Genomic DNA, 14,519 nt, shown 5'->3' on the forward strand with positions numbered 1-14,519 from the left:
AAAACATCCCGTTAAAACTAAAATCCGATGTATTAACTTCAGCCTGCGAGGTGCATATTTCAACTCCCCTGGCTTTGTCACAAAATGGATTAGCTTCTTGAAATATGTCAGTTCAATGTGAAATTAGACATTTGCTCTCCGTCCAGCTAAGGAGCTGAGCACAGAGGAGTGCACAGCCTTTCCTTTGCCATCAGGGCAGCATGCGCCACAGACACGTGACATCACCTGCTTCGTCAGGGTATGCAACTCCCGGACTACACACCAGTTTTCAAGATGGCTCGAGGAAAATCTCTAAATTTTAGAATTTATTCTTCAATCAGTAAAGCCAAATGGATTTGAGTAGATTGTGATGAGGGCCTTTGATTAAATTATAACTGTTTGGGGGCAAAAAGGGATGATTAAAGACAGTCACTAGAAAATGTATTTGGTAGGAAAAAACCGTCAGAGTGCTTCAGTGGCTGTATCATTTGGTCACACAGACACAAATAGTTTCTTCCTTAAGTAAACACTCAAGTGATGAGCAAGTACATCACACACACACACACACGTGTGGTTTCTTCCTTAAGTAAACACTCCTGTAATGAGCAAGAACATAAATGATATAAGCTAAATTTTAAATGCTGAACAGAAGCCACAAGCCTCCAGAAAAGGCTTGTAAAAAAAATGTGTCTAAGACACTACATAAAACAACACAAATTTTAGAGAAAATAGAAAAAATTGAAAGCCACAAACCCCAAAGTGGGCCAGTGAGACAGCTTAGCAGAGGGGCTGGCCACCAAGCCTGATGACCAGAGCTCGCTTCCTTGGTCTCACACGGTGGAAGGAAAGATCAACTCCAGCAAGCTGTCCTTCACATGTGCACTGTGGTACATGCATGACCGCCCTCCACATACAGGGGAATGGACCAGAGTCCTTACTGCTTTTACGGAGTTTAGTTCCCAGCACCACACTGGCAGTTCCAGTTCTCGAGTATCAGAAACCTCTGACCTCAAATGCACATATTGACGTCATTAAAAATAATAAAAATAAATTATCTAATTCTTAAAAAGTATTATGCCTGAGTGTGGACTAAGGCTGGAAGATGAATGCTTTCCAACAGAACCAAGTCAAGCTGTAATAAACCGTGGGAAGAAGTATGCAGCCCATGGAAGTGTATTGGACTCAGTGAACTGGAGGGGGTCCAGCAGTGCCCGAGGACAGCTTAACAGTTCTGCTTATGACATAGTTTGATCCCAAAGCCTTAGTAGTCATCTTGGAAATGTTTAAGAAAAATCACATCAACCAAAAGAATCCCTTCATTTTGCTTTTGAATATCAATTATTAGACATCTTGCCTAATGGATACTATAGAATTTCTCAAAACTGTATTAGATTAAGTATTTCTACCTTTGTTTTATGTCCTATTATTTTTAGTACATATTTTCTAAGGCAGTATCTTGCTGCACAGCCTAGTTCGGGCCCATATTTGTGATTTTCCTATCTTGGCTCCCTAAGTGACGGGATGCTAGGTGTGTGCCACCATGCCGAGATGATATGTGGTTTTAAAACAGCAAGCATCTTACCCAGCTTGGTAAGGACAAAGCACTGGAACGAAGGCAGCAGCTGAACGCTGCAAGTATGAACTACTCTGAGCTAGCAGTTTGCACTTGTGAGTGCCTGCTAGCAAGGGTCACTGTTTTTCTTTCAGAACTTCACGGTGTTCCTTGGTTCCTAAGAGTTCTCTATGGCACTGTGCCAGGACAGCTGGAGGAGCCAAGACATCATACTGCATGCGGTCACACTATGGCTAAGCATCCTTGTGTCACTGAACAAGGTCCTCAGGATAATAAATTGATAAAGAAGGAAGACAACAAATTATTTTGGTCCAGTTTGAATTTTCTATCCACAACTGTCTTATTTCTACCATATAAAGAAATGAAGCCCTATAACCAAACTTACTCTTTCATATTAGAAAGTGTGCTATATAAAGAACTATTCCAATTTTGGTGCCAGAGAGCACAGTTCAAATTTTTGCTCAGTTGTATAAATCTTCAGACATCTCCACAATCCTTTACCTACATAGTAGAAAGAGAATATCTAGCTAGAGCTGGATGAGTGAGAATCAAAGGAGCATGAACTCTAGACGTGGAGGGCACAATCAGGCTCCATGACGTGGCAATTCAATGTCAACAAAGTAACAACAGGCACTGCAGACTTCAGTATCTATTCCTCTTTATTCCAGCTAGTACAAAAAGAGACAGATTAAAAGGGGGGCACAAAAGCTGTACAAGTTACTTTAATTGTAATAAAAGCCTATAATACATGGTATGTTGGAGCCTGGAGAAGCAGTTTCCTGTAGCTGGCAAGGTCCCAAGTTCTCCCCAGCACAAGAAAAAGACACAAGAAGCACAGCATCACACTAAAAAACACCAGTGACAAACGGGAAGCAGCGGTACCCATGGTAGTTAGCTGACACAGTCGGTACTTCTATGTAATAACTACGTAATAACTTCACAATAACAACATAAACAGAGAGGAAAAGGCAGCAGCCGTTTATGGGAGGACTGCCTATGCTGACGAGGGCGGCACTCGGAACATCCTCTTCTTCAGCTCGGCCGTCTTCTCTTCTATTCTCGAGCAATACTCCTTTGTGGTCGCCTCAATGCCCTCGTGGTACTTCTCCAGAGCACTTTTCAAGTTTACAAAGATTTCCTGAGGACAAATGTGATAGCCAGGCCAAACGTTGAATTGCAAAAACATTCAATGGTCATTCATATTAATTCTAAGATTACAACTATGATAGACTATGAACCATCAAGAAAAGTTTCCAAAAGCTTTATTTCTTAAATCTTCTAAGAAAGACCAGGTGAATTAGCGACTAACTTGAGTAAACGCTAAACAATCAGCACATTGATGGCTACAGATCAGCTCATATCCCTGGTTCCACCGGGCTAGGTGTTCCTTCCCGTGGACAAGAACACTGAGTACACCATGAAGAATGCTATCATCTTCGAGAAACCATCAAAATCAAGTGTGGCTAAAATAAATAAACACAATCTGCAAATCCACAAGCAAGCACTTCAACACACCAAAGCAATGCTTTCTTCCTGACAATAAACACACTCCTAAGGAAGAGCTAGTCACACGGATAGAGCCACCATAAATAGAACAAGAAGCCCAAATCCAGCAGCACACCCACCTGAAGGAAAAGCACAGGTAGGTACTAATGTGGGTGGGTTATAGCCTTCTCAAATGCTATGTAGTTTAGAATAGCCAGTGAAAGTCTATACACAAGTGGAAATTTATACCAGTTCACAATAGCTCACATATAAAAAAGTCTTATAGTGAAGTCAAAGCATAGGGCTGAGAATGCAAAGAAAAATCTAAGGCTAGCCCAGTGCTGTTCAACATAGAAGCAATAGCCATATAGCCATTATTCAAATGTACAAGAACTTAGACTAAATTCAAAATTCCATTAGCCCTTCAAGTGCATTAGACATTTATCAAAAGCTCAAGGTCACAGTGCCTACCTACCCAGTAGCTACAGGGCAGAGCCTGACTCTAGCAATGCTTTATGTGACAGTGTTGGCCTGATTATCTCATTTTTGAAATTTGAGGAATTTAAAAATTATAAAATATTCATAGACTTTTATACCCAGCATGACCATTGATCCCACAAGAATTTTTGTCCATCGATCAAGAATATATTATTGGATTGTTTTCTCCAAGTACCCTGTGAACAAGATAATGTGGACGAAATCACTCTCCACCCCACAACACACAGACTACACTAAGTACTGAGCACTGGAAACAAGGCTCATGCAAGTGCATGGCCACACATCTGACCTACAGCAATGAACACACAATGCACATATGCCATGTGGGAAGCACAGGACTAGGCTACCTATTAAAAGTCCACAGCGAGTGAGAAGCCAGAAACCAGACACATAGATGGCTCAGAGGAAGTTACATGGAAGATAAAACTTAGTATTTTTAATGAACTCACACAAACAGATTTTTGTTGACCTTGCTTCTGTCTCCTCCCCATCTCCTAGACAACTCTCCTCAGCCCTCCTGAAAGCCAGCACTGTTGGTGTCTCCCCTCCACTCTCATATCTCATGTGTTCTATTACCCTACCTAACAACCTTCTCCCTTAAAGCCTTTTGCCTTCTCATGGACCCTTTTCTGGTTCTTGGTATCTACACTCAACTACTCCATATGAACATACATATATAAAACTTAGAACATGTGGTTTTTATTTCTCGGGGACTGGGTCATCTCACTTAATATAGCATTTTCCACTAACATATATCTTCTTACAAATTTCATTTTATTTATGGATGAATAAGAATCCATAGTGTACCTGTACCACATTTTCAATATCCATTATTTTGTAGGTTGACTTAAACAGAGCAGCCATAAACATTGGACAAGCAAGTATCAACCACAGTAATAGGCTGTTTGAACAAGAGTGTCCACCTGGGACAGAGAGTAGTTCTATTTTTAGCCGAGACACCTTCACCCTGGTTTCATAGTAATTACACCATGTTACAGGCCCAAGAACAGCGACTAGAGAACCTTCTGACCAGTAAAACAGCAAAGTGCTTTTCATGAAAGCCTGGTGACCTGATCTTGATCTCCAAAACACACTACAGTGCATGAGGGACCCAACTCCACCAAGCTGTCCTCTGATCTATCTGCAAGCATAAGCTGTGACATGTGCACACACATATAATAATAAAATAAATAAGTAATTTTAAAAAGAGGTTCTTTCTCCTGCACTCTTCCAAGTATTTGGTGTCAATTATTTTCTTAAAAATGGTCATTTTGACTGGGATAAGATGGAATCTCAAGGGCTGGAGAGATGGCTCAGAGGTTAAGAGCACTGACTGCTCTTCCAGAGGTCCTGAGTTCAATTCCCAGCAACCACATGGTGGCTTACAGCTATCTATAATGAGATCTGGTGCCCTCTTCTGGCATGCAAGCATACATAGAAGGAATGTTGTATACATAATAAATAAAATAATTTATAAAAAAAATGGTGAATGATGTTGACCATTTTTGAAAATATTTACTAGCTATTTGTATTTCGGTTTTTTGGCCTATGGGTGTTTGTTTTCTTGTTTAGTATTTTCAATTCCTCATACGCTCTAGGTCTTCTGTACGGTATACAGGTAACAGAGGTTTATCTCTTTCCATAGGCTGTGTTTCATTTGGTGGACAATTCCCTCTGCTCTGCGGAAGACTTCTGACTTCACAAGGTGAGATTTGTGGACAGTCAGTCTTGAAGAATCCTGAGCAAAAAGGCCTAAGCCTGTATCATGAGGGACTTTTCCGAGTCCTTCCTTCGGCACTTTCAGGATCTCCCATCTTTTATTATGGTCTTTAGAGTTTGTTTTTGGCGCAGGGTGAGAGGAAGGATCTAGTTTCCCTCTTCTACATGCGAATATCCCATTTCCCATGCACCATCTGTAACTGTAGCTGACTTTTCTTTAATAACAATCTGTGGCACCTTCGTAAAGAACAAAAACAAAAGCCAGCTGGCTCTTGCTACATGGCTTTGTATGTCTTTGCTATATGTCTTTGACAGTTCCACACTGGTTTTATTCCTGACACTGTAGTATAACATGAAGTCAGGCATCATTTCTATTGGACCTTAAATGATGGGAATGATCTGCTTACCTAAAGTCTTAGAGGCAGGGATCAGAACTTCGCTGTCCTCAACTTGACTCCTGAGCCAAGTGGGACCCAACACCTAGTAGGTACATACGCTATTTGTTAAAACATTGACTAGAAATTTTAAGCAGTCAATTCATTATAAATGAATCCATAAACTATAGGAAAATAGGGAGGCCTTGATTTAACAAGAAAGTACACTATTAAAAAGTTACTTTACAAAGATAAAATTGGCACTACTTAGTATTCAGTACAGATTTAAAATAGCAAAATTAGAGTCAAGGAAGGAAGTTAGCATTTTGTGACAATTTGCAAGACATAAAATTATGTTATGAATGTGTGAATAAAATGAATAGTATCACTGAGGAAAAGAAATCATGAAATTAACTTTGTGAGTCTGAAGGCCAGGGTTATCTCCACAGAATTTCAACATGAGTTAATCCCTTGTGATATAAAATGATGATGAGAAATATAAGAAATTATAGCATCTTAGAAATATATCAGATATTCTAAAAGAAATTTATGAAGACACTGAACAGAAGAGATTAAGTGGGGGAAGAAGAGGACAGATGGGAAAGATTCTGAACTCTACATCATTTTTGCTGTGACTGGCTGGAACAGGAAAAGATGTTTGAGCTGCTCAAATGGAAGAGGGACAAAACGCTAGAAGCAGGTGAATTACTGATGTGAGGGGACATTTAAAGCAGGGGCAGTGACAACTGGGGTCCAGCAGCCCCGATTGAAGACCACTTTGACAATCTGTGCACGCTTCTTCTTCATGAAGGGTGGATAAAAGAACTAGAGAATTCTTTGAGCAAATGAACTTGAGTTCACCCATGTATTCACAGTCATTCTTGTGCTGCTGAGGAACAAATGGACGTCAGCGGACTGGGTAAAGGAAGGACAACATAGCAAGCTGCATGGCCGTGTCTGGGGCTCTGATAAGGCTGCATGCTCTGGAGGAGCGGTACAATGCAGCCAGAGTCTCTTCCATCCTGGAAAAGAGGCATGCTGCTCGAATCTGCCTCCAACACCACACAGTGAGACACAATTGGTATGGACGAGATTTAAACCGAGAATCTAGGTTGAGAGAAAGACAAGTAAGCCTACAAAATCTAACAATAAGCTCTTGAATTGAGAGCAACCATTTCATCGCTGCATGCTATGGTGAAAGGACCAACCCGGCAGAGCTGCACCTGAAGAAGGAGTCTCTGACCATAGTCTGAAGTCAGAAGGCAAGACATGGCTGCTGACAATCCATCCCCCAAGGCTTTGTAAACAGAAGTTTCTGGGGCCACAGCACTGCTTGGGAAGACTGCGGTAAGAAGGAGGTTCTACACTTTGAATAACGACAGGGAAGAAATACTAACAGTAAACAGGATACGATCAGTCTGAAAGTGAGCACGTGAGGAGTGGCTGGACAGTGGCTACACCCAAAGGAGAGAGGACGGAAGGAAACAGGGCTCCCATCTTATGAGCTAGTCAACAGAACACAGTATAGATTATTCCAGAAGGAAGGTCTGAGTGTGCCAGAGTACAGACTGGGAAATTCAGAATGGGAAATAACATTTTAACAACTACAGCTGTACTAAAACAGCTTGTGTGGTTATGAGCTCCATCCACAGAAAACAACCACAATCACACAGAGCCCGTCAGTGGCTCTCAAGAGCCATCCTATGCTAGAGATAAACAGACAATTCAATTAAGAGATGGGACCTGTTGTTGAGATTCTAATTCAATGTATTTGGGAGGGGGCTTGGTCATTTCAAAATCCCTCACTGAATTCTATCTAACACAGATAGTTTTAAGACACAGTACTCAGTGCCCTTTCAACTGTATAAATATTTATGGAAAGCAGACTATACCCAAGGCTATTCTAGGAATGGTTTCACATGCTATGCTAAGGTTTAAAGAACAACTGATATTGCCAGGGAACATCTAATATTACTGGGGAGACACACATGCACAGAGCCAACAGGAATATAAGGTAGGTTGGGCATCTTTTGTGACTAACAAAGTTCAAATTGGAGCCAGGTATTACTTTTAAGCTGCTAATAACCAGCTGATTATCTACACCTTAAGCATGTGACAGCAGTCTCGGTTTCCTTAAGAATGTCAGGTGAAGTTTCTCCTCAAGTCTCTTTTGCATTAGAATCTTTGCAGACTGTACGGACAGTGGGTGACAGCGGCAGCGAGAGTTCAGCTATCACAAACCAGGTGCTTCAGAAGTGGGAAGATGGAGGAGAATAAAGAAGGAGGCCTAAGATTATGAATGAAGAGCTGCGCTACTTGGGGTAGCTTTTGGTAAAATGTTTCTAGACAATTTAAAAGTCATGGGGAAAGTCCATCTACTTAGGACTTGAGAACTGTGTTTATATTCTGTGATGTGCTGAAAGGCAGGTAAGAGAAAGGGCACAGGAGATGCGCGTCTGCAGAACTGGTATCCAGAGTGCCGCTATAAACAGAGGAAAGCAAAAGACCCGCGGGGTCAAGTTCCACTCCAGAGAACTCAAACTCTGTCATGAGTGACATCCTTTACGTTTTAACCCCCGGACTCTCTGTCCTAGGAACACGCACCTGAGACTTCAGTTTCTCCCTTTTCGTACTATCTTTCAGCTGCTGAACCCCAGATTTAATCTTCTGGATTTCCAGAGTAATGGTGGTTACTTGCTCACAGACAGCACCTCTTTTATCTTGAACTTTATTGCAGTCCCTAAAGGGGAACAGAAACACCAATATAACTTCTCTCGAGCATTTAAAAAAAAAAAAAAAAAAAACACGAAGATGCTAATAATGAACCCAGAGCATCGTGTGTCAGTACTTGCTCAACAAGCCTAAAACCCTTCCAGATATAAAAGCAAGCAGACAAAACCCACAAACCCCCTACACAGTGTGTTGCACTATAGTTACACAATGGTGTACGGAACTCCTTCATTCAAGAGCTGTTCTTTCTGTTTCCTTATTTTGTAGAGCTAGAGATTAAAGTCAGAGCCTGGCACCTTCCCAGCAAGTGCTCCACCGCAGCCCTCACAACCTACTCTGTAAGATGAAGGTTTGGCTGCAGTGCCTCAGTGCACACATCCATGCACTGTTAGCGCAAACGTGGGTTAGCAGAACTTTCTGCGCATTTGGCAGCGAATACACAATCCCCAGGTTCTGTCTTTTCCTTTCATCTGCATGAAATACTCAGTCCCAGTGCCGCTTAAGGACCAGCGGAACGACACTGCAAACATCCCTGTGGCATGTACGCTAAATGCACTCCTGGGACTCACGACAAGACTCTAGTGGTGAAATACCTCAACATACAAGCAGAAGAAATTAACAAAGTATTAATTTTTACCTGAATAATATTAAGATTTCCTTTCCTAAAGTAACTCTAGGTTACTATGTCTCAAACGCACTAAAATGAACACTAGTACCACAACTCCTTCAAAGATTAACATAAAGGAATTGGAACTGTGTGCCTCAAAAAGCCACAAACAAGCTGAAAAACACCAACCAAACAAACAAGCGAAAGAACCCGGACAGAATTATAACATCGTAGTCACTGGAAGCAGAATTCTTTACTTTGAAAGCCTCTCGGCTTTCCTTGTGCGTCCTAAGCCCCAGCCCTGCATCAGGCCCGTACTCGATCACCGTCTGCTTGTACTGCTTCATGTCCTCCTGCTTCTTGTTGATTCGGAAGCGCGTGGTGGCCAGCTTCTCCTTCTTTACAATCAGCAGCCTTTTGAGGGAATTTTCTTCAGTCTTCAGCTTCTTTAGTTCTGATGAATCACTTTCAATCTGGTCCTCCAAGTTTAGGTTCTGTTTTATGAAACATATTTAAAGTTAACACAAGCAAACAGGACTTACAAAGAAAACAAAAGGGTTTCTGAGGGTGAGCTAGAATAACACTGTTTTGAACTGGAGTAAGTCTTCAGGCTTTGAAAGCTCAGCAGAAAACCACAACTGTACAGAGGAAGGAGCCCAGGGAGTAGAGAAGAGTTGCCTCTGCTGGTCTGCCAGAACTGATGAGGGACAGGCACACAACAGCCAGAGTACTGGCACAGGAACCAAGATGGTAGAAGAAAGAAGGGCAGAGGCAGACCTCAGAACCAAAAGCAGATCTGTCCTGTGGCCCCAGATGGTGGATCAGACAATGTGCTAGGTAAAGTAAACATCCTAGCTCCCGCATTTCTGTCAAAAACAACCAACTTTTACTGCAATGTTAGTGGTCCAGGGAGTGGCCTGGACTAAGATGTGAAAATGACCTCAAGCATCGGAGAAATTGGAATGGCAGAGATGCCTCTCAGTATCCAGGATGGAGATGCTGCTGTAAGCTGGACAGCTCAACTGACACAAGTGTAGTGATGGGAACTAAGGTGGACTCTATGCCACTGACGATAAGTGATTACATCTGTTAGGACAAGCTAAAACATTCATTACTCTATTCCAAACACATACCAACCCGTGCTATACTAATTTATTATTCATCTCGTCTGAAGGTTAAGATGAGTCCTGACATCCTGATGTTTAGGGGAAGACAGCTTACTCCTCAGCACGACCATACTACAGAACAAGCTAATTTGTCTTTAGGAAGACAGTAACAAAAGGTGAAAGTGCATCCAAAGCTGTTTGCCCATCACATAATAACAACAGAAACGCCACCCAATACAAACCTCCTTTAAGGTACTGCTTAGCTTTTCCCTATTATCTGCAAGGTCCTGTATTTTCTTTTGATATAACTGCACCTCCAGCTGACAGGAAGGCAAGCATTCCACAGAATCTCTATAGACTTCAGTCTTCTCCATCACTTCTTGCTTTGGGAGGGGGAAAAAAAAAGACAAGATTGATATTCTCTTTCATGAAACTGCAAGTTCAATTTGTTTGCTCTTCAATGATTTCTACATTCAGCTCTGAAAGCTCAAGAACGCACAACAATCAAGTTCCCAGCTCAGTAGCTAGGCTACGAAGGTGTCAAACAATAACGCCTCTTTTTAAAACATTCTAATTATTTATTTATTTTATGCTTATGACTGTTTTGCCTGAATGCTTGTCTGTGCACCGTGGGCATGCCTGGTGCCTAGGAGACCAAACAAAGGCATTGGATCCTTTGGGACTGCAGTTACAGACAGTTGTGAGCTACCATACAATTGTCAGGAATCGAGTAGTCAGGGCTCTTAACCACTGAGCTATCTCTCCACATCCCTAAAGATGCTTTTAAAACTCCAAATACCCGCCGGGCGATGGTGGCGCACGCCTTTAATCCCAGCACTTGGGAGGCAGAGGCAGGAGGATCTCTGTGAGTTCGAGACCAGCCTGGTCTACAGAGCTAGTTCCAGGAAAGGCTCCAAAGCCACAGAGAAACCCTTTCTCGAAAAACCAAAAAAAAAAAAAAAAAAAAAAACTCCGAATACCCATAACAAAGAAAACTGGCACTACTTTAATACTTGACCACTCACTATTAATTTTCCAAAGATTCTTTGTGTGTGTGGGAAAGAGCTCACTCTGGTTGGGTACAGCTTAGCCCGCAAGTGCTTGCCCGTGCCTACAAAGCCCTGTGGTTGTCTGTAAACACCACCAAAACAATCCAAAGGTGTGCTCTGATAATTCTTGAACTACTTCTCATACTTCAGGGAAGTCACATTATCTATTAATATCTTTCTATTTTTTTTTCTATTGAGCTGTCAGCACCACGTTCGGCTCCAGAGTCAACGTAGAAATGTTTACAGGTGACACCGTGAGCTCATTCTTGCTGCTAGTGCAGCAGGCCAGCAGGCTCCAGGGTGATGCTTTCTCCTGGTGTGAAGAGCTCCAGGAGCTTCTCTAAGCCCTCTTGCATTTTAGTAATTAATATACAGTATACAGCCTCATGTTTGGTTTTTTTTTGTTTTTTTTTTTCCTGAGGCAGGGTTTCTCTGTGTAGCCCTTGGCTGCCCTAGAACTCTCTTTGTAGGGGCCAGGCCGTCCTTGAACTCAGAGATTCAGTTTCTCTTGAATGCAGATTAAAGGTGTATGCCACCAAACCCAGCTAATACATAGCGTAGCCTTCTTTTTTTCCTATCTCCTTACTATTTTGCCTTTTAAAAATAAACCTGCATCTATTCTTTTGCCCTGTTGTTCTTGGTGGGTCTAGAACAGTCTGATTTTATGCTGTTTGGAGGCTCCTGACGTCAGTGAGTGCAAGCACAGGAGAGAAAGAAGGTGGTCAAGACTTGGCAGTCTCCTGTGACCATGGTCTAGTGGCTTGCAGGAAGTGTCACGATACTTTCCTGTGGAATCTCATTGTGCCCGTTGCTACCATCTGTTTTGGCATGGTAGTATTTGTTTATATAACTATTATTAGTATCTGATGATTCTTTAAAAAGATAATCTCATTTAAAATACAAAAGGAATATATTTACTCAAACCACATACCACTGCAGACATCTTTCCTTATCCCCATTAAGCAACTCTCTGCCTTACCTTTTTAACCAGTTAAATTTCTCCTCAGAAAAGAACCTAATTATATTGCTCACCTTTCATTTCTATTTATTTTATGATTTTCTAAACACTTTGTGTATAATGGATCTAATATTCCTTCAAGTCTTAGTTTGCTTCCTGTTGCTGTGATAAAGACTACAATCAAAAGCAACCTGGGGTTGTCTAGTGACACAGCTTAGTGGGTAAGAGCGCTAGTTTTTCCAGCGGAACTGCATTCAATTCCCAACTGCCACATGGTGACTCACTGTCTGCAATGTCAATCCCAGGAGGTCTGATGCTCTGTTTTGGCTTCCAAAGGCACCAGGCCCACAGTCCACAGAGATACATGCAGGCAAAACACCCATACACACAAAATACAAACAAACAAACAAATAAATTTTAAAGGCAACCTAGGGAGGAAAGAGTTAATTTTAGCCTACATCTTACAGTCAGCCATGAAGGAAAGTCAGGGCAGGAACTCAAGGCAAGAACCTAGAGGCAGGAACTGAAGGAGAGGCCATGAACCACTGTTTACTGACTTATTCAGCCTGCTTTCTTATAAAATCCAGGAACTATCTACCTGGGGCTGGCACCGCCCACAGTGAATTTGGACCCTCCCATATCCATCACTCATGAAGAAAATGTCCTACAAGCTAATCTGAATGAAACAATTCCTCAATTGAGATTCTTTCTTCCCAAATATGTCCAGGTTTGTGTCCAGTTGATAAAACCTAAACAAAACTCTTCACAGGCAGAGAAACTGTTTCAGTAGGTCTTGTCTCTCTGTAGGCTTTAGGTTTTCATGTCAATCCAAAAACATTTAGCCTATAATCTAAGCTGTCAGGAGGCTGAGGCAGGAGAATCAGGAGTTCTAAGGTTAGTCTCGGCTAAAAAGTCAGACTGCGGAGGTAGGGTGTGTGTGTTCATTTGGTCAAAGATTATATACATGTTCTAAATCTGTTAAATTTTAAATTTCTAATCCACATAAAGACTGATTTTCATAAATAGCCAGCTGTTTTCTCCTAGAGAACAGATAACCCTTCTCAGTGGAGGGTGGGGTCAGGCCCAGGGCTTGAGTAAGCACCCTCACCATGTAGATAAACTCCACGATCCATCAGCTTTACATACGGCAGCCGTTCTCCAGAAACTGTCAAATCTACTCCTGGGCTCCATTTCTGTTCTGAAGAGTTTTTTCCTCTATTATTAGTAACAATTTTCAATATTGGGAATTACTTGGATATGATAACTTTAAAATCTTGATTCAAAACAGAAGTCAAGTAGTCTGCCCGGCGCCTCTAGCTTTGTCCCTTCTCACTTCACCCCTCCTCTCACAGGAGCCCTGAGTGATCAGACGCTAAAACAAATCCCCATGCCCTCTCCTACCAGACTCCCACAGATACAAACTGAGCTCCCTCGTTTCCTTACATCAAGTATCCGCTATTTTAATGCTACTTTGAAAACTGACTTAACTTTTTATAGCGGTTTTATATTTGAAGCAGAAATGATCAGGAGAAACAAAGATTTCTCACGCCCCCGTGCTCACCAACACACTCTATGATTTCATAGTTCACACTGTAATTTTTAGTTACTAATTGTTTGCAAAATTGTTTACTACCTTTCTTCTCTAAAATGGAGTGATTCGTTCTCATAGGAACACAACAGCGTAGAGCCATAGCTGCTGCAGTTGAGTCAGCAGTTACCTTGGAGCTATAGCCTTTCCTCTCCTCTCTGCTCCACTCTGTACAGACACGAGGTAATTCAGAAAGTAACTCGACACAGGGCACTCACCCGGGCGTTCCGGAGCTTCTGGACAGTGCCTTTCATCTTCTCTTTACAGATCTCTACCTTCTTGGGGGAGTCCGCAATTTTACTCTTCAAGCTCTCTTGGGCTTCTTTCAAAGAAACCATTGACAACTTTAGTTCATTCTGTTGAGAGACATTTTTACCAATCAGGCCAGACAACAAAACTGGTTACTACTGTTTGAATAATCCAATAGCATTGCTCATGCCTGCTGTAACTGGGTAAAACTGAATTCTGACCACCCTGGCCTGCTTAATGGCTCTGACTACAGATCAACTTTTCTGTGTGACACTAAACACCCTCAGGGGCATCTCTGAGATCAGCCTCCTGTTCCTAAGAATATCCATGGATCCTTGAAAATCTCTTCTCATCCTCTACATCCCTTCCACAAGCAGCATGACACACAATGGTAAAATCATAATTTTTAATTACATATTTATTATATGCATAATATTATGTGTATTTAATCATAATATATTTGATGTGTTTTCATATTAACTGCATGACCTGGCTGGAGTTTGAAAAAGTTACTTTTGTTTTTCTGGTACTCAAAGTAATAGCACCTAAAGGGTGTGTGTGTGTGTGTGTGTGTGTGTGTGTGTGTGTGTGTGTGTGTGTGTGA

At 41.7% G+C, this 14,519-nt stretch overlaps 1 protein-coding gene across 2 annotated transcripts in view; it reads right to left on the minus strand.

The window, feature by feature from the left end:
• Positions 1 to 2,192: 2,192 nt before the first annotated feature.
• The window catches only part of Nuf2 (NDC80 kinetochore complex component NUF2), a 29,910-nt gene continuing 17,583 nt past the window's right edge, over positions 2,193 to 14,519 (minus strand). For both annotated transcript variants that reach the window (XM_005370339.2, XM_013354874.1), the window contains 5 exons: positions 13,885 to 14,022; positions 10,314 to 10,454; positions 9,284 to 9,459; positions 8,233 to 8,368; positions 2,193 to 2,690 (listed from right to left, as the gene is read on the minus strand). In XM_005370339.2, the coding sequence (XP_005370396.1) occupies positions 2,547 to 2,690; positions 8,233 to 8,368; positions 9,284 to 9,459; positions 10,314 to 10,454; positions 13,885 to 14,022 (735 nt within the window). In that variant the 3' untranslated portion in view covers positions 2,193 to 2,546. The remainder of the gene's footprint in view (positions 2,691 to 8,232; positions 8,369 to 9,283; positions 9,460 to 10,313; positions 10,455 to 13,884; positions 14,023 to 14,519) is intronic.

This window comes from Microtus ochrogaster, unplaced genomic scaffold (assembly GCF_000317375.1).
Source record: "Microtus ochrogaster isolate Prairie Vole_2 unplaced genomic scaffold, MicOch1.0 UNK75, whole genome shotgun sequence".
Lineage (NCBI taxonomy): Eukaryota > Metazoa > Chordata > Mammalia > Rodentia > Cricetidae > Microtus > Microtus ochrogaster.